Source organism: Rhinatrema bivittatum, chromosome 9 (assembly GCF_901001135.1).
Source record: "Rhinatrema bivittatum chromosome 9, aRhiBiv1.1, whole genome shotgun sequence".
In the NCBI taxonomy this organism is placed as follows: domain Eukaryota; kingdom Metazoa; phylum Chordata; class Amphibia; order Gymnophiona; family Rhinatrematidae; genus Rhinatrema; species Rhinatrema bivittatum.
The window spans coordinates 263,914,843-263,938,920 of record NC_042623.1 but is presented as its reverse complement, the minus strand read 5'-3'; the positions used below and the strand labels follow the sequence as shown (position 1 = coordinate 263,938,920).

The 24,078-nt window shown below is 37.7% G+C and overlaps 2 protein-coding genes across 8 annotated transcripts in view; one reads left to right on the top strand and one right to left on the bottom strand.

Annotated features, from left to right (window-relative positions):
- Positions 1-12,152, bottom strand: part of IFT80 (intraflagellar transport 80) — a 264,566-nt gene extending 252,414 nt beyond the window's left edge. Inside the window, exons 1-3 of one of the 5 annotated variants that reach the window (XR_003858776.1) lie at positions 11,725-12,152; positions 6,629-6,741; positions 2,933-3,151 (exon numbers count right to left, since the gene is read on the bottom strand). Coding sequence is in view for 2 of the 5 variants with exons in the window: in XM_029617084.1 (XP_029472944.1) it covers positions 2,933-3,151; positions 6,629-6,665 (256 nt within the window). In the remaining 3 variants the exon portion in view is untranslated. Of the gene's footprint in view, positions 1-2,932; positions 3,152-6,611; positions 6,742-11,661 lie in introns of those variants that run through there. The other 4 variants (XM_029617084.1, XM_029617083.1, XM_029617085.1 and 1 more) reach the window with 4 other exon arrangements.
- A 151-nt stretch (positions 12,153-12,303) lies between these two features.
- The window catches only part of SMC4 (structural maintenance of chromosomes 4), a 318,061-nt gene continuing 306,286 nt past the window's right edge, over positions 12,304-24,078 (top strand). For all 3 annotated transcript variants that reach the window (XM_029617081.1, XM_029617080.1, XM_029617082.1), the window contains exons 1-5: positions 12,304-12,498; positions 13,563-13,708; positions 14,600-14,778; positions 15,395-15,586; positions 17,231-17,407. In XM_029617081.1, the coding sequence (XP_029472941.1) occupies positions 13,576-13,708; positions 14,600-14,778; positions 15,395-15,586; positions 17,231-17,407 (681 nt within the window). In that variant the 5' untranslated portion in view covers positions 12,304-12,498; positions 13,563-13,575. The remainder of the gene's footprint in view (positions 12,499-13,562; positions 13,709-14,599; positions 14,779-15,394; positions 15,587-17,230; positions 17,408-24,078) is intronic.

Below are 24,078 nucleotides of genomic sequence, written 5' to 3'. Positions count from 1 at the left end.
CCAAGCGATCCGTGTTCACTCCGGAAATACTGGAGGGGGGCCTAGGCTGTTGGGCATGGACTACCAAATCAAAGAAGGTCTGGAGAAGCCTGGTGATATGAGAGAAAGTCTGAGGCCACTCCTTGGAGTTCTTTAGGAGGCCTAGTCGTCCTTCTCCTATTCGAAGGGGGAGAGGGTCCAATAAGGTGACTCTGAGAAGAATGTCTGAGGGTGGAAGATCTTTTACTTGAGCAACATGCCCGGTCATCATGCAGGACGGAGGCAGATGAAGAAGAGTTCAGAGAGTGATGTTGGGTATCTTCTTCTGAACCTGCTGAATAGTCCGACCGTAGTATTGATAGTGGTGAAGAAGGTACCTGCTTCGGACTCTGGGGGACTCAGTGTTTTTTAATGAACAGATGCCCCATGTTCCATGTGGTGGGTTTTCTTTTTTGCCTTACCCTGTTTTTCAATTGGGTGCATCAGTGGATCACCCATTACACTGCGATGCGTCAGGCACGTCAGTGGCTGTGTCAGTGTCAGAAGCATCAGGGAATCTGCGCCGTGCATTGAGCGAGTCAGTTGAGGTTGTGCATCAGTCGAAGTTTGACACACTGGATCTTTGTCTTGGCATGTCTCACTGTGCCGACGGCAGTCATCCTGACACAGACGACCCATCACGGCTCCGGAAGGAGCTGGAAGTCGGAGCTTTATGGGCCTTCTTGGAAGGGGTTGCTCGATCTAACCTTCACCTTCCCTTTCCCTCTGAGTGGAGGAGGGTTGATCGGAGGAGGCTCTTTTTGTGTCCTTTGCCCTGTTTGTTTCCCTGGCCAGGGAAAATTGGGTAGAACGACGCGAGGCTTAGGACACCGATGTGTCCTGGACACTCTACCTCAGATGAGTTATTTTCGCAGCCCATTGTCTTTGGGCCCTGGGGGATCTTCCCACAATCGTGGCAGGCCGCCATGTCGTGGTCGGGCCTGAGGCAGATATAACAAAGTTTAGGTCCGTCTGTGGCAGACATGATTTTGCTGTAACGGCAAAACTTACATCCTGTGGCCTTTGGAGCCATAATTAGCACTGAAAAGTGCTGTTTGGGGCTCTCAGATGAGAGGAATATAAAAAGAAAGGAGGGAGAAGAAGCCGTGTCCGAATGTGTGACAGTGAGTAATCCAAGCTTCAAATTCCACAGCCCCAGCTTCTAGAGGTTCCACACCCTTTGCAGTAGAAGAGGACCGGAAGGCTCATCTGCATACTGCTCCCAGCATCCCCAGGAGAGGACTCCAGAGGTGACAGTGAGTGATCCAAGCTTCGAACTCCACAGCCCCAGCTTCCAGAGGCCTGGCACCCTTTGCAGTAGAAGAGGACTGTGAATCTCAAGCCTCTTAATCCTTTGAATGAAGATCAACTTAATTGGTGATTGAAGAGAATTGGTAAGTATAATTTTGGAAATTCTTGGACTTAAAAAAAAAACTTTGGACAGAGGTTTAATAGTGGGATATATTCTTTAGAGTTTGTGTGTTTCTGAGATAATAAGCAAGCCAGAGGGAGTTAATTCTAGTGTTTGTCTTTCCCTCCCTCCCACCCCTAGCTCAACCCTTGATTTTTAGGCAAGAGACACTTTCTCAGTAAAAATCAATCAGGCTCTTTTCTAAACCATACTACTGCACCAGCCCTTACTGAGAGTTTAATCATCACTAGCAGATTAATTAGTGAATACACCTATAAAGGCTAAAGAGGTTAGGGCTGTTCAGCTTGGAGAAGAGACAGCTGTGGGGGGATAAGATAGAGGTCTTTAAAATCATGAGAGGTCTAGAATGGGTAAATTTGAATTGATTATTTACTCTTTCTGATAATAGAAGGACTAGGGGGCACTCCACGAAGTTAGCAAGTAGGACATTTAAAACTAATCGGAGAAAATTATTTTTTACTCAACACACAATTAAGCTCTGGAATTTGTTGCCAGAGGATGTGGTTACTGCAGTTATGTAACTGGGTTTAAAAAAAGGTTTAGATAAGTTCATAGAGAAGTCCATTAACAGCTATTAATCAAGTTGTCTTAGAGAATAGCCACTACTATTACTGGCATCAGTAGCATGGGATCTACTTAGTGTTTGGGTACTTGCCAGGTACTTGTAACCAGGATTGGCCACTGTTGGAAACAGTATGCTGGGCTTGATTGTCCCTTGGTCGGACCCAGTATGGCAATTTCTTATGTTCTTAAACTGGCAGGAGACCGTTAGCTGTGTGGGAAGGGCACTGCACAGGCATGCAGCAGCAAAAAAAAAAAAAAAAAAAGCTGCTAGAAGAAGTTCCCGAGAGTCGCCAGGGGACGCGCCCTGAAAGCATGACTAATTTAGCACTGTTTATATGTGGAAAACCTTGTGGGACAGTAGGTCTTAGTTAGCAGATTAACAAACATTTGCATACAGCTATGGTGGTTCTTGTTGTATTAATTACAAGCTCCTCAACCAAATATTCTTTAGATTATTTAATCTATTTGTTATAGCTTTAAGAGTTATATAGGTGATTAGTCCTTCCCATTCCATTGCCCAACAAACCTGGTGTTTGCAATAAATTAAAATGACTGAAATCTTAAACCAATGAAATTGCTTTTCACTCTTCTGAAAAATCTGAATTTAAAAAATACAACATAAATTTGAAAATTGGAAACCTGCTATGTCCATAAATTGCAAAATAAGGTAACTAAAAACAAATAACCTTCAATGGAAAGGTCTGATCAAGACTCCTAAAATTTTACTGTAATAGCAGCATACTCTGCATGCACTGTGAGTGAAGAAGAGAAATCAATTGCTTTCTGCCACAAAAGATATTGCTATAATCAAATTAATTTTGGTACTTTCATTATTAATATAGAAACAATTTTCAAAGATACAGTTCTTTTGGACTGTGCAATTGTATTTATTTTATTGAAACAAGTGTACATGATTACCATCTGAACTTGTGAGCACAAAAGTCTCTGCTTGGATTTGCTTCTTTCCAGCCACACTTTTGGGAAACCAGTGTAGATCAATTGGGTAGATATCTGGAAGTTTAACTAACTGGATTGTCTCACTAGTTAACAAGTTCCACTTCAAAATCTGGTGATCATCACCACAAGAATAGAGTTCATCAGCTGTAGTCCATCCCAGGCAGCTAACCAATTCTTTGTGTGTGACAGAATTAAAGAAAACCAGAATTTTGACATTAGTTTGAGTAATCTACAGCAGATAACTTGAAAAACGGTCAGTGTTATTCATTTTTGTAGTACTCCATGATCTATGTTCTCACACTGTGCAATTTCCTCTACTAAAGAAATATAGTAATATTGGAGACTTCATCTTAGTGTTAATAAATAACATCACATTGGCAATGTTTACGTTCAATGGGAGCCCGAGAGTACACTTTTCCCAATTATTTTCTTCATTATAGAAATCTTTGCATTTTGGGCTAAGACACTAAAGTCTTTAACCGTGCTACAATCATCAACAATCTCAATGACTGCTTAGTAAAAATAGCCAACTGGCTACACCAAAACAAAAATCTTAATCAAAAAAATAGAGATACTTTGAAATGGGAAACAAAGAATCCAGCCACCAAATTCCTAAAATAGTCATCAGTGCAACCCCACTATCCTTCAGTTCTCAAGTACAGAGTCTAGGCTTCATGTTTTTTTTTAATTTATTTGATTCATATTCTGCCTTTCAGCCATTTCAAAGCAGATTACATTCAGGTACTGGACTCACAACGCACCCAGATCCAACCTAAAATAGCTTTCTATCATCTCCACCATCTCCTGGATGACAAGGCTTTCACATCTGCCATCCAGGACTAAATAATATCCCACCTGGACTACTGCAACACCCTTTACATTGGTATCCCCAACGCCTGGAACCACTGCCTGCAGTTCATTCAAAACATGGTGTCACATATGATAGTAAAGGCTAAGAAATGTTACCACATAGTCCCTATTCTAAAAACCCTACATTGATTCCTGACATTATATTGCACTAAATTCAAACTATTAGTTCTGGCCTATAGAACACACAAAGATTTGTTACCAACTTATCTCATGAAATCTCTCACTCCTTACACAGCTGACCACATACTAAGCTCCCAAGCCCAACTGAAAGTTCCATCCCCAAAAATCGTGGGCCTCACCAGCAACAATAAGAGAACTTTTACAGGCACTACACCATGGAACTCACTACCATTACACAACAGACGTGCCCAGATCTCATAACATTAATGAAATGGGTAAAAACAGATTTTGGAACTATCTAAGGACACAAACCCTATTCAGAACTCTACATATATTCCAACTAAAGACACAAGCCTTACCAAAGGCTGCATATTACTATGTATACATACTGGTCTGACTACTACTGTATTCCAACCATGGCTACAAACTCCACTAGAGTCTATATTTCCTCAAGGTATATATAACAACCCACTGACTAAGATGTGAAGACTATCATTTTAATTAACCGTATACTTTGCCTTACTTACAAGATCAATTGCTAATATGTACTAGAAAACTTCCCTTGGTAGATACTAATGCCTGCCTATGATTACCACCTCTATAACCAATCTTTCTTTGTTTGTTGAGTTATAATTATGAATGTCCCTTTGTAAACCATTGTGACCTATACATGGAATGACGGTATATAAAATGTCTAAATAAATAAATATTGCACTATTTGTGACATCTTGCTCTATGCAATGAATAATTTACTCTAGGTCTACTTTTTAGAACTTTGTCTAAGATTCAGTATGTAAAATGCTTTGAACTCCTTGGCTGGAAAGGCATGGTATAAGTAAATGATGATGATGAATGGGATCTTTGTCAGTTTGCTTATTTTATACTGATGACCTATAGACCTCTTCACAGACTAAAGAACTAAAGATGCAAAACAAAGTGCATTCTGGTTCAAAATTTTACCCTGAATTTATCATAGAACTATGGGTCAGAAACAGAGAATATGACAGCAGATAAGACCCTGAGGCTCATCTAGTCTGTCCAATTTATTTCTTGGTGCATGCTATAAACAGCAGTTCATCTCTGGCTTTCCCTTCACATTATTTGCCCTATGGATCTTCTATACTTATCCCATGCTTTCTTGACTTTCAGTGCAGGTTAAGCTTCCAACAGTTCCCCTGCAAGACAATTCCAAGCATCTACCACCTTTGCCATGAACAAATGTTTTCTGATGTCATGTCTGATTCTACCCCTTGGAGCTTCATATCATGACCTCTTGTTCTAAAACTTCCTTTCTACTAAAAATGGTTTGTCTCATGTGCATTATTTATAACTTGGAGGTATCTAAATGTATCTATCATATTTTTCCCCATTTTTCCTTTTTTCTACAATAAATACACGTAGGTGCTTAATTTTTATTTCATGGAACTTTTGGTGCAGAACTTGCACCATTTTAGTAGCTGTTTTCTGGAATGCCTCTATCCTTTTGGAGATCTGGCTTCAAGAACCGGGCAAAGTACTACAGAAGAAGTCTCACCAATGATTTGTACAGAAGCATGAAAACCTTTTTATTTTGAGTTTTGCCTCTCACTACATATCTTACCATTCCTCTGGCTGTAGCCATGGCCTTGTCACAATACCTTGAGATCATCAGATATGAGCACCTCAAGATCTCTTTCCTGCTTGGTGTTCAACAGCATCTCCCCACATCATATACTACTCCTTTGGATTTCTGCATCCCACATGCATGACCCTGCACATTTTTACACTGATACTTAGTTGCCAAGCACTTAATCACTCAGCACGCATTCTTAGATCACTTCCCTTGCGGGTATCCATTCTATTGCAGATCTTATGTTATTTGCAAAAATAAGCTTTTTCTACTAACTCCTCTGCCATACTGCTCACAAAAAATATGGAACAGAACTAGTCCCAGGACAGATTTCTGAGGCTCTTCACCTATCAGTCTCCTTTCCTCAAAATGAACTTGATTTACTGCTCCCTCTGTTGTCTATCACTCAACCATTTTATAATCTCATCCACCACTTTGGCGCCCACCCTCAGGCTTTGCTGAAATCCAGGTATATCACATCCAGTGCATGACCTTAGTCACCCAAAGAAAATTGTCAGATTTGTCTAACACACTCTCCCCTCTGGTAAAACCATGCTGCCTTGGATTCTGTAACACTGGATTCAAGATACTTCATTGTCCTTTCCTTCAGTGAACTCTCCATTAATTTTCCCATCTCCGAGGTCAGTTTATACCATCCTCCCTGTTGCTGCTTTTACAAAAGGGACAATATCTTCCCTTCTCCATTTCTGCAGAACCACATTCCTGTCTACAAAGAACTGAAACATCCTTCACTGGACCCACCAAAACATCTGAGCTACCTTGATATCCTAGAATATATCCTATACGGCCCCAAAGCTTTCTTAACTTTCAATTCTGCTACTTCCACATAAACCCTCTCTTCCATAAATGGTGTGGCATCTAACCTATTCCATATACCCATTCCAAAAATTGGTGATGCTTCTCCAGTGTTTTCTTCCACATATATTATGCCCATTGTAAAATTCTAAATTAATATGGGTCTGAAAGTGCTGTGAACATATATTACATCTTTTAACTTTAAATTTATAAGTAAGTTTATACTCTTTGTCAAAGGATATGTTTTGGTTCCTTTAAAAGTGAAGTCTTAAGTCTCATTTTTCTTAACTTCCTTGGTCTTTAGCTGTCCTGATCAAGGCAAAAACAAAGAATGCCTTCTTTTGGACTAGATTACCTAAAGGATAAAAAATATAATTTACAAATTAAAACAATCATAATCAGAAGTGAAAAATCTCAAGACTTTACAGCCAGAAAAAAAAATGTTATTGCACTGTTAGACAAGTGATATTGATGAAACACACAAAGGCAGTTAAAAAAAAATAGCTGTGTTGTTAAATCTGTAAGGAAGTCATACATTTTGATGAGAGAGACCAAAAGGTACAGAGAGGTAGGACCTTTTGCTTATCTGTGCATTAGATGCAAGTTTGATTCTCTGTCCACTCAAAGAGGGAAGGAATTTCCATAAGTCATTCCTGGTTTCTCAGCACTTGAGAATTATAGAAATCCTTCCATTTATTGAACAAACTGTTATCCAGTGGGTAATCGTTATTCATTATATACACACGGAGGCCGATATTGAGAAACCATTTATATTTATATTTAGATGGATAACTGTGGCGATATTAGAAGCCATATGCGATTAGAATTTAGCTGCATAAATCAGAGGCAGTCCGGGGACTGATATATTTAGGGGAGGAGGAATAGCCTAGTGGTTAGAGCAGTGGCTATGAACCAGGAGACCAGGGATCAAGTCCCACTGTCGCTCCTTGTGACCTTGGGCAAGTCCATTGCCTCAGGTACAAAACTTAGATTGTAAGCCCTCTGGGGATAGAGAAATACCTACAGTGCCTGAATGTAAACCAATGTGATATCTCAGATCAAATGTCGGTATATAAAATAAATAAATAAAGTTAACTGGCTAAGTTTAAGATTGCTGGGTATATTTGGCTGCGCCACTGAATATCACTGTTAAGTTAGCCGGGGATAACTTAACTAGCTGCTCTGCGGCTGAATATTGGCTCCATGCTGTGTATATAGAATTCCCATATGTTTTGCAAATAGAGAATACATAATAGTGTTATTAATGCATCAGAGTTTATCTTGTGCTACATATGCTGTCAACATTATAAAAATCAGGAATAAAACAAGAGGCAACCATTCTTCATGTACATTATAATTCAGACAGGCCCAGGGAAGCAAATCGAAAATTATATAAATATATCCTTGAGGGGGGAACAAACTGCAGCTACCTACTGCACCATATAGAGTTAGCTTTAATATAAACAAATTCCTTGTATTTATTTTTCTTGCATTTTGAGTGACTTTTTAAGAGAATGGAAGTCTATGATTACATTAAAACTAACACTCTATGGTGCAGTACTCTGCTCTAATATTATCTCTCCCACCGCCCATGAAATAAAGTTTATATTACACATCTATTTACACCATATCTGATTAGGTTTGCTTCTCCAGATTTGTTTGGATTAGAATATATATGAAGGTTGGTTTCACCTGCTTGAGGTTTATTTAGCGGGGACATTATTAGCTTCTTTTTCTACACAGCTAGCACTATTTATTTATAAAAACATGACAATTACAGACCATAACATTGTGCAAAACTACTGCAAATTGTTGCTCTTCCTTATTTTGGCTGAAAATAAAATATTTTGAGATCTTAAGAAATAAAGATTTCAAAAGGGAGGAAAATCTAGAAGCCTAGACCACTCTAATGGTGAAAAACTTAAGAGGCAGTGGTGACTATTCCGTGGCACACCTGATCAGGTCTGAAGGAACACTGGTTGGAAAACAGTGGAATAGAGGACCACCATGGTCCAGGAGGGAAGAAAGGAAGGGAACCACCCAGGAATCAAGGAAGAGGGAGGAAGCGACAAATGCCAGGTGCCTTCTCAGGAAATTTGGTGTCTTATTGTGGGCCGGTAACTGGTTGAAAGACAGGAAACAGAGAGTCGGAGTAAATGGTCAATTTTCCAATTGGAGAAAGGTCATTCTTGGAGTGCCCTGGGGGCCGGTATTGGGTCCTGTGCTGTTTAGCACATTCACAAGTGATCTGCAGAAAAGAATGACAAGTGAGGTAACCATATTTGCAGATGACACAAAATTGGTTTTGAATCATTAAAACAGCAGCGGATTGTGAAGAACTGCAGGCGGCCTTGTGAGACTAGAAGACTGGGCAGATGTAATTTAATGTGGTCAAGTGCAAAGTAATGCATTTAGAGAAAAATAATCCCAATTACAGGTACATGATGCTGGTTTCATATTAGCAGTCACCACCCAGGAAAAGAATCTCGGAGTCCATATGGACAAATCCTTGCAATCTGTGGCTCAGTGTGCAGGGGCAATCCAAAAAGTCAAACAGAATGTTAGGAATTATTTGGAAAGGAATAGATAACAACATAGTAAGATAGTAATGATGGCAGAAAAAGACCAAATGTTCAATAGTCTGCCCAGCAAGTTTCTTCTAGTAACTGCCGCTCTGTGCAGGATACTCCCATGTTTCTGTTAAGGTTAGTAACTCTCACTCCATGCAAGTTACTCCCATGTTACTGTTAAGTTAGAAACTGTCACTCCGAGCAGGTTTCGCCCAAGCCTTATGTTAAAGGTGGTAATATTTTCAATCAAAATCAAGCAATTATCAAACCCATAACAAAATTACTGCTAGCAACATTTTTACAGAGTGAAAAGCCTTCATGATAATTATTCATATAATGCTGCTTGATTGTGCTTTGCTTTTGGACTTGGCCGTAGAAGCAGTCCTATGCTTTTTTTTTCTAGTGTGTGCATATCAGTACATGGATGTAAATGTCAAGGCCCAGCATTGGCTGTTGTCTGAATCCAATTCCCCTTTTTACTCCCAACGAAGAGGAGAGCAATGTTACAAGGTGCTTCAAATACATCAAGGCTAACAGGTTAAGGGTAGGTTTTTGAGATATCCTCAATGAATATGCATGAGAGAAAATTTACATGTTATGGAGGCAGTGCATGCAAATTTTCTCTCATGCATATTCATTGAGGATATCCCAAAAACCCGACTGGCTGGTGGCCCTCCAGGACAGGTTTGGGGACCCCTGCCCTAGAGTTTCATTTCATGATCCCTAGTTCTTCCGTTTCCTTTCCAACAGAAAAGGTTTGAAAATTGTGCATCATTAAAACCTTTCAGGTATCTGAAGATCAGTATCATATCTCCCTTGCACATACTCTCTTCCAGGGTTATACATGTTTAAATCCTTCAGCCTCTCCTCATAAGTCTTTCAATACAGATCCCACACCATTTTGGTCACCCTGCTCTAGACCGCCTCCATCCTATCATATCGCTATCCTTTTTGAAACACAGGCTCCAGAACTGAACACAGCACTACAGGTGAGACCTCACCAAGGATTTGTATAAAGGCATTACCACCTCCTATTTCCTGCTGATTATTCTTGTCTCTATGCAGCCCAGCATTCTTCTGTTTCAGCTATCGCCTTATCGTGTTGCATCCCCATCTTCAGATTGCCACACATTCATCCCAAGATCCTTCTCCAGTCTATTTACATTAGTCTTCCAGCCCCTATCACATATCTATTCATCCATGGTGTGACCATAGCTTGAGTATTGTGTGCCCCATCTCAAAAAGACCTAGCAGATGTAGAAAAGATACAGAAAAGGGCAACAAAAGTAATAAAAGAGGATGAAACACTCCCTCATGGAGAAAGGATATAGGGCTCTTTAGCTTGGAGAAGAGATGAGTGAGAGGGATACGATTGAGATTTAAAAAATCATGTATTGAGTGGGACAGGTAATTAGGGAACGGTTATTTACCCTTTCAAACAACACTTGGGCTACGGGACACTCCATGAAACTAGCAACCAGCAGATTTAAAACAAATCGAAGGAAGTATTTTTTTCACTTGATTGTGCTCTAATGCCCATAGCACCTCCTTGCTAACGATAACCCTATCGGTTTTCCTAACTTGGCCGTCTGCCAGTTAGGAAAACCAACGCAGAATTTAACGGCGTCGGTTTTCCTAACTCGGCCGTCCGCCGTGAAGAAAACCGACGCCAGGGGTTCAGGAAACGGACACTTGTCAGTTGAGTGTCCATTTCCTGCACCCGACTGTCAAGTGTTTTTTTTTTAAACTTGTTTCTTTAAGTTTTTCCTCCTACTTAATATCGCAACGATATTAAGTAGGAGGAAGTGCAGAAAAGCAGTTTTTTCTGCTTTTCTGTATTTGTTTTAAATGCGCTCAGCTATTAACTCCTGCTCTAGGCAGGCTTTAATAGCTGATCGCTAAATGTGTGTCCAAGATGCACATTTTTTTTTTTTTTGCAGCGGAGTGAATGACTAATAGCATTCACATGCATTTGCATGTGATGAACGTTATTAGATTCATTCTGCATTGGACGCGCATTTAATATGCTCTAATCCCCTTATTGCATTAGGGGATTGATTAGCGCCTATTCAACCCGCATCCGACTGCGGGTTATACAGTGCGCTCGGCTGAGCACACTGTATTGCATCAGCCCCATAGTGGGGTTCTAAAAAGAGTTGGACAAGTTTCTGAAGGAAAAGTCCATTAGCCAGGTACACTTGGGAAAGCCCCTGAGAGTGAGATACAAGAAATAGATCGAGGATCTGACAGGTACTTGTGAAACGGACTGGCCACTGTCAGAGACAGAATACTGGGCTTGACAGACCACGGTCTTGACCCATCATGGCATTGCCTATATTCTTATAAAACCAATAATCAAACTGCTCTATATTCTGCTGCTTTTTAAGCTGATTTCCAAAAGAATACAGGCTCGCTCGCTTTCCACTGGACAAAGAAAATAAGGACAAGGTCTGTGCTGTCTTGCATGATTTCCAACACTGGACTTGTAGCAGAGGTTAATCGACAGAGTTCAGAACAAAGTTGACATTTGTATTATATGGAAATCATTCCTTTTTTAAGGTCGAACAAACCTTGAATCCTCGCGCAGTTTACATTCAGGAATGCCTAAGCCATACTCTGCCATCACTGGCTGCATTCAAGTAAATTACAAAAATCCAAGTCCCTCCATTAGTACATTAAAAATAAACAAACAAGTAATTACATACCCTGTTTCATTCCATTAGTAAAAGGAAAGTTTTCTTCATGATTGCATAAATGAAAATACTCACGGAGCCTCGCCTCCCTTTCCAGGGTAAACGTTACCAGGAAGTGGTCTGTGCCTTGTCGCTATGGTTACGTCTCGCGAGGCTTCGCGCTGTCTGCTCCCTTCCTGTCACTTTGCTCAGTAACAAATCCGCAAAGTCATAGTTAAAAAGAAATCCTTGCGTAGGCACCAAGCCGTCTTCCAACGAACTATCATTTTCTCGTTTGTCGTTTCGTTTTCATTCACATCAAGCTGTCAGCTCACCCTTTCCCGTTATGTTGAAATAAAAACGCTCCGTTTAATGCCACACCCTATTCCCCCTGGCCGTCTCCGGGTAACCCGACTTGTCTTAAAAAACAATGCCCGGCGCTTACGAGAAAAAATATTTTTTTTTATTTTTCAAAAAAATCGACGCCACGTTAAGTTTTATGACACTGTTTTAAGAAAATAAAAAAAAAAGTGAAACATCTCGTCTCGCAAAACAGGGCCGCGATCTCGAGAGCGAAAAGATGGCAGCAGCCCAAGCATTTTTTTTTGAAATCCCCACAAGCTGCTCCCAGAATGCCCTGCGCGTTTGTAACGAATTTCGGTTCGAGTTTGGATTTTGGGCGCCATTTTCGAGTAGAGCGGCCGAGCTGCAGAGAGGGGTTGCGTCCCAGCACTCGCGGCGTTCTTGCTAATTCCCTCATTTATTCATTTAAATTCAGCCTGGAACCGTTCTAGACGCTTTCAAAAAATAAAGAAAAAAATTCCCGAGGCGCCCGCGCAAAGTCTGTGTCGGATTCAAGGGGGTCTGGAGGTGAATTTTGTCTTCTTTTTCTTTTTTTTTTTCTTTTAGCGGGAGTAGACTGAGGAGAAGAGGGGGTAAGTGACAGACCGGGGCGGTTTGTAAACAAGTTTCATAAGGAAGTAGCTGTAAACTTGTGATGAGGTCGAATGAAGATCTGTCAGTGGTTAAATATTTTAGACGTTTGTATTGTAGTCATTTTTGTAATTTGCTTTCACTTTGGAAAATACGGGTTTTCGTCCTTTTCCCGTTTGTCAGGTCTTCAAGTTGCTTTCTGTTCAGGATCTATGACTTGGTCAGCTGGACCTGCATGTAATATGCCGCTACTTATGCCGAATTGTTAAACTATCTTCGCTTTATAAACCTGTTATGTGCGTTATAGGAACTTTCTTCTTGGAAAGCCATTGGTTTAGGTTTTTATTTTTTAGTGCGATCAGCTCCTCTCTGCCACCAATTTTCTATTGTATTTCATAACTTTGTTAAATGACTGGAGACTTTTTTTTTTTTTGTGTGTCTGTCTGTCTGTCATGGGACTTTGCCGGTTTGCCGAGAGGACATGAACTGCCACTAGTTTGGTTTGCTTCGGTGTGCGCTGATTTTTTTTTCCCCCTGTGTGTTGAGATTTTGTTGTCATGATGATATTTAGAGGTAATTCGGTAGGAAGCTGGGAGTCACTGCTTGTAACCTGTCCCATGTGCCTTCTAGTTTGACACAGGAGGTGTATGACAGGCAGTGCAGACCTCGGGCATTTTTATTTCCAGCCAGTGGCTTCCAGTAAAGTGCTCATTCACTTATTTGTAGGCATTTTCATGATCAGCCTGATCGTTACAACTTGTAAACCCATTTATTTATTTATTTAAAGAGGAATTATTCACGTGACTTGAATTCCACTGTAGGAAACTTTTGGTTTTTAATCTTTTGACCATGGTCATTTAAAAAAAAAGTTAAGGGTTTACCGTATCCTTATTCATCCAGATCCTACGGATTTATGCTATAACTTGCATTGGCGAATTTAGCAAGGTTTTGTGTGTGTGTGTGTTAACCATGAAATCTCTTTCTTGTGGGGGGGGGGGGAGGGTCCAAGCAATCATGCCGAGCAAGAAGAGCAAGGCGTCCACAGCAGCAGCAGCAGCAGCAAAGGGCCGAGGCGGGCAGCCCACGGACGAGGTGGGCATGGAGGTGGGCGTCAGCAGCAAGGAGACTGGGGAAGCTGCACAGCAAGGTAGGAGAAGAAAAGGATAAGTTCAGCTTCGCTTTTGCAGTAAGTAATAAATGCCATCGTAGCCTTTTGTTGGGGTAAGATCCGCTATGAAAGTGACGTACACGGGAAGACCTGAAAGAGTCTCCGTCTGTGCACTTTAGCCTAGAGTATGCTTTGCTAGTTGCTATTTTGATGTTCTCTGGGTGTGAGTAGTTTTTTCTTTCTAGTGAAACCCAGGAAAAGGTAATTACCTATATGATAGTTTGGGGGGAGGGGGGGGTGATTTCTGTATATTTATTAGCCTAATTTTGGCTTTCAGACTTTTTATTAGTCCATGTAATCATCTTTTCTGTGTAGAAAACTCGGAGGATGACTTTTTTCAATACTTAAAAAAAAAACAAAAAACTTTTTTCCTTTAAGGCTAAGGTGATATTTCAGAGCAGAAAGTTTTGACATTAATAGAGGAATGTTTTTAAATTGTTTGACGGTTGTGGAAAGGGGGAAGAGAAGATTTGCCTGCTATACTTTGAAAATAGGGTTTGACTGTTAAGAAACAATGTGTAGGTTTCCCCATCTTAACACCTTACAAGGTTTTGTTTTTTGAATCGGAGTTTATGAACTTCCCTAAACGATTTATTTTATTCTGTAGTCAATTACAAATACATACAATTTGACATTTTTCAAAAAATATGATTTGAAACTGTAAAATGCATCTGGTAAAATAATTATCAAAATTATTTTTGAAGGGGATTGGCAATTATACTAATCTACCTTAATTTTACTGTCTAATTAAAAGTGAGCTTTATTTCTTGATTCTGAAATCAGTTTTTGTTTTTTTTGCTTTATTTTATATCAACAAATTAGTGCAGGTCATTACTAATTAGTGTGTTCATTTCATTATTTTGCACATAGAAGCTCCCAATGAGGTACTTGATGATAGAAGTTTAGAAGAGATTTTGAATAGCATCCCTCCTCCCCCACCTCCAGCAATGACCAATGAAGCTGGAGCTCCTCGACTTATGATAACTCATATTGTAAACCAGAACTTCAAATCCTATGCAGGGGAGCAAATTTTAGGACCTTTTCATAAGGTATTTTACCCTTTTTTTATGTTACATTAAACTTTTAGTGGATATTTGTATAAGGCACAATGGCCTATGGATTTTTTTCATACTTTCTTTAAACATTAGGCATATAGGAAGAAAGTAAACTGATAACTTGTGATAGTTCAAATATTTAGATTACATGTGACTAAATTCATAATATGTATAATCTGATAGAATTGTTTTTGGAGTTTTGTATATTAAGCATCTATAGGCATAGCTTCCATTTTTTGCTGATTGGTCTTTTATAGTCTTCAAAGGGTTAAATTGCAAGATATACCATCAACCTCTAAACAAAGATTTTGGATACATAATATCATTCTTCTGTAGTTAATTGTGAACCTATTACTTTGTAAAACTGCAGGGCGTATAGTAGACATTTATTAGGGATTTCTTTTAATTTACTCAGTTTTACATAGGATAAGTGTTAGCTTTTTGTTTTATTCCCTTGCTTGATAGTAAAAGTAAGATTTCCCATTTTAGTTTGATTTCTTGCTCTAAAAGAAAGTATTAAGTTTGCAACTAAAATAGAGTGCACTAGTAATGGGAGTTCATTATGTGAAATTTAATATTAAATATGTTTTCTCCTACTTTCTTCATTCAGCGTTTTTCATGTATTATTGGCCCAAATGGCAGTGGAAAATCCAATGTAATCGATTCCATGCTTTTTGTGTTTGGGTACCGGGCCCAAAAAATAAGGTCAAAAAAACTTTCAGTTCTGATCCATAATTCTGATGAGCACAAGGACATTCAGAGCTGTACTGTGGAAGTTCATTTCCAAAAAATAATTGATAAGGTAAGGCACATAGCATAAGAAAATCAAGATGCATAATTTTTGTGATACCATTTTAAATAAAACTGCTGAAAAATAGTATTTAAATAGATGTGTTTAGAGAACTTAGTGACAATATCAAATATTTTTACTGGAGCAATTTGGTTAATAGTATATTTTGTGTTTAAGTATAAATCGGTTTTATCATTTCTTGGTGGAGTTTGTGCTGTATCCCAAAAGATTTTTCCTTAAGTTTCAACAAAAAATATTGCTAGTATTAACTATTTATTCATTGGATCAATTCTGCAAGTGGGGGGAGGGGCTACTATTTTGTATGATTTTTCTCAAAACTCGCAAAGTGGATTTATTTTTAAACTTTGAAGTTATTCAACTGAAACTGAAGAGCTACCTTTTCAGATGTATTCTTAAAATGTCTGCTGCTGAATTGTTGATAGTGAAAGTCAGTTTTGGCAGTCTGCATACCACAATGTTTCTGGACCTACCTTAATATTTAGAAATGAAGGAGAAACTATTTTACTGCCAAAAAAATGACAGCAACAATGTATGTATGTCTCTCAACCTAAATGTGTAATGCCTTGTATATATTGATTTTTATGTAGCGTTTTTTTTTTAGTATATGCTTTAGTAAAAAGGTTGATGCTTTTTATATAAACTACAAAAATATTTATTTTACTAATGTTCTTTAATTTTACAAAAAAATCTATCAGTATTTTTAGGAATAGAGACTATGTAAGTTAGGTTTTAAGAAACTGTGTGGCCTGTCAGTATAGGTATGATTTTAATAGTAAAATTGTTTTTATAGATATATATTAATTGAGTTTTTTGTTTTGAGCTGTAATAGATGTTTAGATTTCAAAGTATAAATACTTTTATTATGTGATAATTGTGATTACCTGTAAAGATTTACTGTGGTTTCTAAATATTTTTTATTAAGAAAGTTACCTTTAATAGATTAAAGTTGCTCAGAGAAGTTTAGAAATTTACTAATTGGAAGCAACAATCACATTTATGCCTGAAAATTTAAAAGCAAATATTTTACAGTGCTCTTCAAAATATATTATTGGTAGGCACTTCATTTAAGAAATTGTTTTCACTATCATGAAGTGATGTTAATTTTGTAGTTTGCTCAAGTGTATTTGTAGTACAGGATTCTTGTGTACCACAGATAAAACTGGTAGTACATATATTTGGAGTATTTAATGTATAAGGTATTTCTTACTGAAGAAAAAAATCTGAGAAGTACTAAGGTATTCTCAGCCTCAAAGCTTATTTAATTTTTTTTTTTTTTTTTTTTAGGTCCTATAATTTATTGCACAAAATTAACCTTACAACCAGTATGAGTATTTTCCACAAATAGCATAAACATTGGAAGCCTTGGGGCACTTTATCCCTGAGAATGCACTTGTACTGTCTCTTGTATCTAAGCTTTTTAGAGGCAAAACATTTTAAAGTAGTGAATTGAGAATTATAGGGTTTAATATAATTGAAATAATCCTGAACAGTAAAACTTCATTAGACCTGGGAATAAGTTTAGATTTTGTGTTGCAGAGGCAAAAAGTGAGTAGAGAACTACTCTTATAATGGAAATTTAAAATCCAAAGTGTAAATTCTAACAATTGTGGGATTTTGTTTCCCTCTTTAAAACAGGAAGGTGATGATTATGAAGTAATTCCTAATAGCACTTTCTGTGTATCCAGAACAGCCAGTAAAGACAATTCTTCCTCTTACCACATAAGTGGAAAAAGAGCAACATTTAAAGATGTTGGAATTCTGCTTCGAAGTCATGGAATTGATTTAGACCATAACAGGTTCCTAATTTTACAAGTAAGTCTTTAAACATATTATGTAATTCATGTGATATATATATTTTTGTACTATTCTTATATTTAGGTTCTATCAAGTATCCTGCACTTAAGGACCTTAAAATACTATAGCAGCACATCATGGTTTGCATACTGTTACAAAGAAGCTAATCATTATTTGCTGCTTTGGAACTTTAAGGTAGAGAAGCAATGGAAAATGTCAGTTTCTTGATCGTTGGTACTGAATGTCAGGATAGGTTTTTGTGTTTTTATTGCGGGATTCATTTTTTATATATTAGGGAAAGGCGTGTCTGTCTTGTTCCGCATTAGCAGCACGTAAATATTGGTGTAGTAAAGTAAATATTAAACCCCAATGTTGTTGTGCTGCTTAAGCGTGGCAAGAATTCAGCAACTTCTTTTTAAACAATATAATTGTGTACCTTTAGTATTTATTTTAAAAGATAGCTAAAATAATATATTTACATCAGTCACTTACCTATTTTAGCAGCAGCTGAATTCTGTTCAAGGGTAAATGAATATATTCCTGTTATAATAAATTCAAACAATCCCACATACATGTGCACACAATCTTTCAATAGTTTTGGTTTTTTTTCCTACTGATCCAAAGTTACAAACTGCTGAATTCTAACTAAGCCTGTGTATTTTCTTATAGCTGATGCTAATGTAAAATTCTGTTGTGTTTTGGTGGGGACTGGCTTGTAGTTTTTATTTTGTATGTACACTGAAGTGTAGAAATTTATTAACTTGCGAGTCTATCAAAAATTATATGGAAAAAAAGCTCAGGTAAGATGAGACTGATGATGTGCTGCAATGTATTACCTAACATGCATATTTTCTGTAGTAAGAGATACATGCTTTTTATTACTTGAAACAAATGTTTACTGCTTATTAGCATAACAAAGGAGCAGAAACATAACTCTAAAATGTATGTTTCTTAAATAATTTGTAGAAAGATTTTTTGCTATATGCTTTCCTAAACCTTTTTGAAGAAATGTTTTTTAAAGTAATAGTCCTCTAGATATTTTATTTCTTTTAATTATGTAATTGATGTGTTCTAACCCGCTTGGCATGGCTGGTTTGTTATAAGCGGGCTATAAATCTTTTAAAATAAGATATACAGTTCTAGAACATCACTCCAAACAGTTGCTTTCCAGCTTAAAGTGGAAATATAAACTGAAGTATAAACCAGAGAATTCATTTCCCACCGAGTTGCATCTCTAGATTTAGATCTTTTTTTTTTTTCTTAATAGCAAGCATATAAGAAAACTAAGACAAGCATGGACATCTCCGTTAAGTGCCCTAAACGCCCATGATACTGCTGATGCTGCATCGCTCATTGCTTTGAATATCATGTATAAAGAATTGGAGATGCTAATTATTTTGATAATAGAAATAAGGTTACAATTTAGATAAGAGAATTACATCTACCTAATGAGACAAGTAATAGTTTGTACATGTGAAAAACACTGATGTATAAGATTCTTCTATTAGGTGTGCAACCAAATTCTATCAACATATATTGGTCTCGTCTTGGTTTGTTTTACAGTTCCTATTGGATTTCACTGTACTTTTTTTTTTTTTTTTTGTACTATGGAATGCTAGCAATACTATTTTGTACTATTAGAAAAGCTAGCAATAGATCTTAATTTTAGATGCAACCCGGTAGGCAACACTGCAGGTTTGAGTAACTTATTAAAGTGAGATACTTGCTAACTGTCCTTGGTGAAAATAGGAAATCAGTCTGAAATGGAGCAAAGTATGATTTCAGGATGTGATGAAAATGGATCAAGATAATGAAATGTAATGGAGAAAATGCCAAGAGTAAAAAGATCCATGATTTGTGCACAAAATGGCAATGGGGATTTTTTTTTTCTTTTCAACAGATATGATGTCAGTAAAAAATCTGGCACTGTCAGTAAAAAAAATAAAAAAAATAAAAATTCATGCGTTGTCAGTTCTGATGTTGTGGTACTTTAAATTATATTGCTCAGCACATCAGATAAGCCAGTGTATCAGATTACCTAGTTAATTCCTGTTCTGTGACAAATCCTTTATTTTTTTAAATCTGTTTTGCTCACTGATGGGGACCCTTCCCCGCTATATTATTAAAAAAGATAGTAAAGTAAACTTAGGATAAAAGTTAAATGTTTACGTGTGTTTAAACATTTTTCATAGTTTGTTAAGCACAGCACCCAACATAAAGTAATATATTATAGTTGGCCAGTAGGCACATGGCATGAAGCAGTGTGCAATGTGCTTTTCTGTAGTTCTGTTACATTTATATATACATCTATGTTCTGCCAGCCAGAAGTAGCCAAAGCAACCAGTGGGGGCAGTAGGTACCACTATAACCTTTGAAAATTTTAATTTTAATGGAGGATTACCACAGACTTTGAGAATTACTGTAAATGAACACTAATTACTATACAAGCTGTAATTATGGAAACATTTCAAATGTGACTCTACAATAATGGAAAGCTAGCTTTGAATGTTAACTGTGTATGTAAATTGTTATAGTGACAATATTGCAGCTCTATGTATGGGAATACACATTCTATATTGACATTAGAATCCCAGTTCCACTACAGCAGTACTATTAGAATTATAAACTTAATAATAAAAAAAACATGGGTGTGCTAATTGTTAGTAGTCTCTGTTTCCAAAATCACAGCATTCTTGGTATATGGTTAGTATTCATTTACAGCATTGTTCTTATAAAATATACAATATAGTCCCTATTTTAACATTTTTATATATAGTACTAAAAAATATTTGGATTGCATTTGTGTCCTGTGATTTTCTGGTCATATCTTAGTATTTTTGTTTTTATTAAGATTTGTTACTTGTGAGGGAAAACAGATTTTTACTCCATGATCACTGTTGACCTGGATTAGGTTCAAACCAATAAAACTGAGATTAAGACTGCCATTTTAATATTTGAATTTTTAGCCCACCTTTCCAAATAATGCTTGAGGTGGCTTGCAGCATTATTAGTATTCAGGTTCAATGGGTTCATACCCTAAAGAGCTTAGCAATCTGAGTACCTTTGAGTGAACAGGAGGTACAAATCTCCTATAACATAATGTAAAATGGCTCAGTAACTTCAAGTACTGATGCATAGTACTTGTTGATCACTTTGCTCTCTAGATGACACTTGGAAAATGTTCCCCTCATACTGGCACAATTACATAGAATAACAAAACATTACCTTACATTGCTTATATCCATTCCACTGACCTCTGCACATGGTGTCACATGTTTTCATGGATTAAAGAGGTAGTTCAACTTAAACTGGTTCATAATTGCCCAGGTTGATGTATATATTACTGATGAAATTTTCAGTTGTTTCCCTGTTTCAAATATTTGTACAAGGTCTTGTGGGAAGTTGGGCATTTTTATAGAAAGGTTAGAGGGCAGCGCGGTTCACAGTACATTGAAGAAAGCCCAGAATTTGCTGAGAAATTAGTTAAACTGTAACTCCTTTCAATTGAGTGTATAGTAACCTTGAGTCTGCTCCATGATCTTATGTTTTAAAAAACAAACTACAAGGTAAAACAAAATGCAGAAACAGATTTTTTTTTTTCTTAGCACATAGCCAGTTTTATAATCTAAAAATATATGCCTTTTAGGAGTACTTAATAGTCCTTTATAGATAGCTTAAAGAAATAGGATGCTATAAAATTCCATTTCAAGATAACCTCAAAGGACTGGCAGACTAAGTCCTTCAAAGTATCAGGAGGATATGGACAAGAGGCACTGAGCCATTTTCTGGAAAGTAAGGTATTCCTGGCAGAAGTTTTAACTGTCAATTTGAAAGAAACACTTGCATCCATGTAAATTCCTGAATACAAGCGGTGACTATTGGATTTTTAACCTAAAGAACATTTCTAATCCAACATGCTGCTTTGTGGACTTCCACTGTCACTTTGCTTAGACAATGTCAAGCTTTTCTTATAGCATTATCTCTGCCAGCTTCATACTACATGATCAGTAGTAGGAAGCTTGATGTACATCTTAATCCTGGAGTTAAGTAAGCTGTAGGAGACTCAATAAAAAAAAAAAATCATTCAAATGGCTTCTGGCCGTTGTTTAACTTCACTGCTCAGAGTGATCTCTGTTTTAATCTTTCAAAATTGTTGGAATTTCAGTATATGGAAATTTACTGGTGCTGTAGTTAAGGAATTTAGAATCTCATCCAAATATCCCCATATTGAAGAATCCCAACACAGTCCCATTCTCCCTCCCCATTTTTAACATCTGGTTGTGTAGTCTTCATTTCCCTAACTGCTCCCCAACCACGCCATAACATATCCTTATTCATAGGGTCAGGAGACGTATGTACTCCCTTCCTCCCATCACCTGATCAATAAAGCACAGAAGAAAAAAAGAGAAGAGAGAAACAAAAGTAAAATCCATGATGGCCTTCATTTGTTGTAAAACCAAATCTTCCTTGTTTGTGATTGGTCCTTCCGAACTATAAACTGATTTCCAGAGTTATTTCCAACCAAGAAGACAAAGTGAAACTGCAATGGTAATAAAGTTGAACTTGTGAGCAACTAAGCTCTAATAATGCACTTTTTAACAGCAGTGCTCTCAACCGAATCAGTCTTCCCTTTTGTCCCTTGGCTGTAGCTTCCAGACCTAGGATAGCATCTCAGTGGTTTTCTCCTGTAGGTAAAGATTTCAGAAAAGTTGTAGCTCCCTCCATGGAATCATAAAAGCTCACTTTGTTCTCATAAGTAACGTGTAGTTTCGCCGGGTACTGCAACGTGAACTGGACTCTCCTTTCAGCTAGCCAAGCACAAAGTAGTGCAAAAGCTTTTCTCTGAGCTACAACCATCGCAGAGTAATCTTGGAAAATTAAAACTGGTGTTCCCTCACACTCCTTTTTTTTTTGTTTATATGGTATGCCTGTATGTCCATTTTGTGCACCATATTCAATAGCTTTGCAATTACAGAACGTGGTTTAGGTCTCTGCACCAGCTGAGGTTCCAAATGGTGGGCCCGTTCTATATGAAGGTCGCCATGTTTCTTATCTAGATTGAAGACACACGGCATCCATTCTTCTAATACTTCCACTATATCATTATTGTGAATACTCTCCAGTAAGCCAATAAATCTAAGATTTCCTCGATAGGACCTGTTTTCAAGGTCATCTAATTTTATTAGCTTGTTGATCACGATCTTTAACGCCTCTGTTTCTGCCTCTAAAGCCGGCACTCAATCATCAAGGTCAGATGCATATTTCCATTTCTTGTATATGCTTAGTAGAGTCTGCTAAAAGTGTAAATCTTTCATCAAATTTGCTTTAAATTTTATCAAATTTAGTTTCTAGTTTAGCTACGACTGACCCTGCTACTTCTGATCCCTTTGAGTCCAGTGCTGTCAGCGATGGTAGGGCACTAAGGGGAACCGTCATTTTCTGACTTGCCACCTTGCTCTTATCCTGATGCTGCGACTTTGAGGCCATAGCCCATCCAAAGCAATTGTGCTGACACTCTCTATCAGAATTCTGCAAACAGGAACTAATTATTTTCAGTTTAAACCAAGTTATGAACCAAAGATGGGAGGAGGGGACCCTGAGCTACACAGGAACATGTCCCCTATTCCTTGGTTAAGGAAGATGTACTAGGCCAGATTGACAAATTAAAGAGTAGCAAATCACCTGGACCGGATGGTATGCATCCTAGGGTTCTGAAGGAACTAAAAAATGAAAATTTCTGATCTATTGGTTAAAATTTGTAACCTATCATTAAAATCATCCATTGTACCTGAAGACTGGAGGGTGGCCAATGTAACCCCAATATTTATTTAAAAAAGGCTCCAGGGGCGATCCGGGTAATTATAGACCAGTGAGCCTGACTTCAGTGCCGGGAAAAATAGTGGAAACTATTCTCAAGAACAAAATTGTAGAGCATATAGAAAGACATGATTTAATGGGCACAGTCAACATAGATTTACCCAAGGGAAGTCTTGCCTAACAAATCTGCTTCATTTTTTTTGAAGGGGTTAATAAACATGTGGATAAAGGTGAACCGGTAGATGTAGTGTATTTGGATTTTCAGAAGGCGTTTGACAAAGTCCCTCATGAGAGGCTTCTACGAAAACTAAAAAGTCATGGGATAGGAGGTGATGTCCTTTCGTGGATTACAAACTGGTTAAAAGACAGGAAACAGAGAGTAGGATTAAATGGTCAATATTCTCAGTGGAAAAGGGTAAACAGTGGAGTACCTCAGGGATCTGTATTGGGACCGGTGCTTTTCAATATATATATAAATGATCTGGAAAGGAATTCGACGAGTGAGGTTATCAAATTTGCGGATGATACAAAATTATTCAGAGTAGTTAAATCACAGGCAGACTGTGATACATTACAGGAGGACCTTGCAAGACTGGAAGATTGGGCATCCAAATGGCAGATGAAATTTAATGTGGACAAGTGCAAGGTGATGCAAATAGGGAAAAATAACCCTTGCTGTAGTTACACAATGTTAGGTTCCATGTTAGGAGCTACCACCCAGGAAAAAGATCTAGGCATCATAGTGGATAATACTTTAAAATCGTCGGCTCAGTGTGCTGCAGCAGTCAAAAAAGCAAATAGAATGTTAGGAATTATTAGGAAGGGAATGGTTAATAGAACGGAAAATGTCATAATGCCTCTGTGTCGCTCCA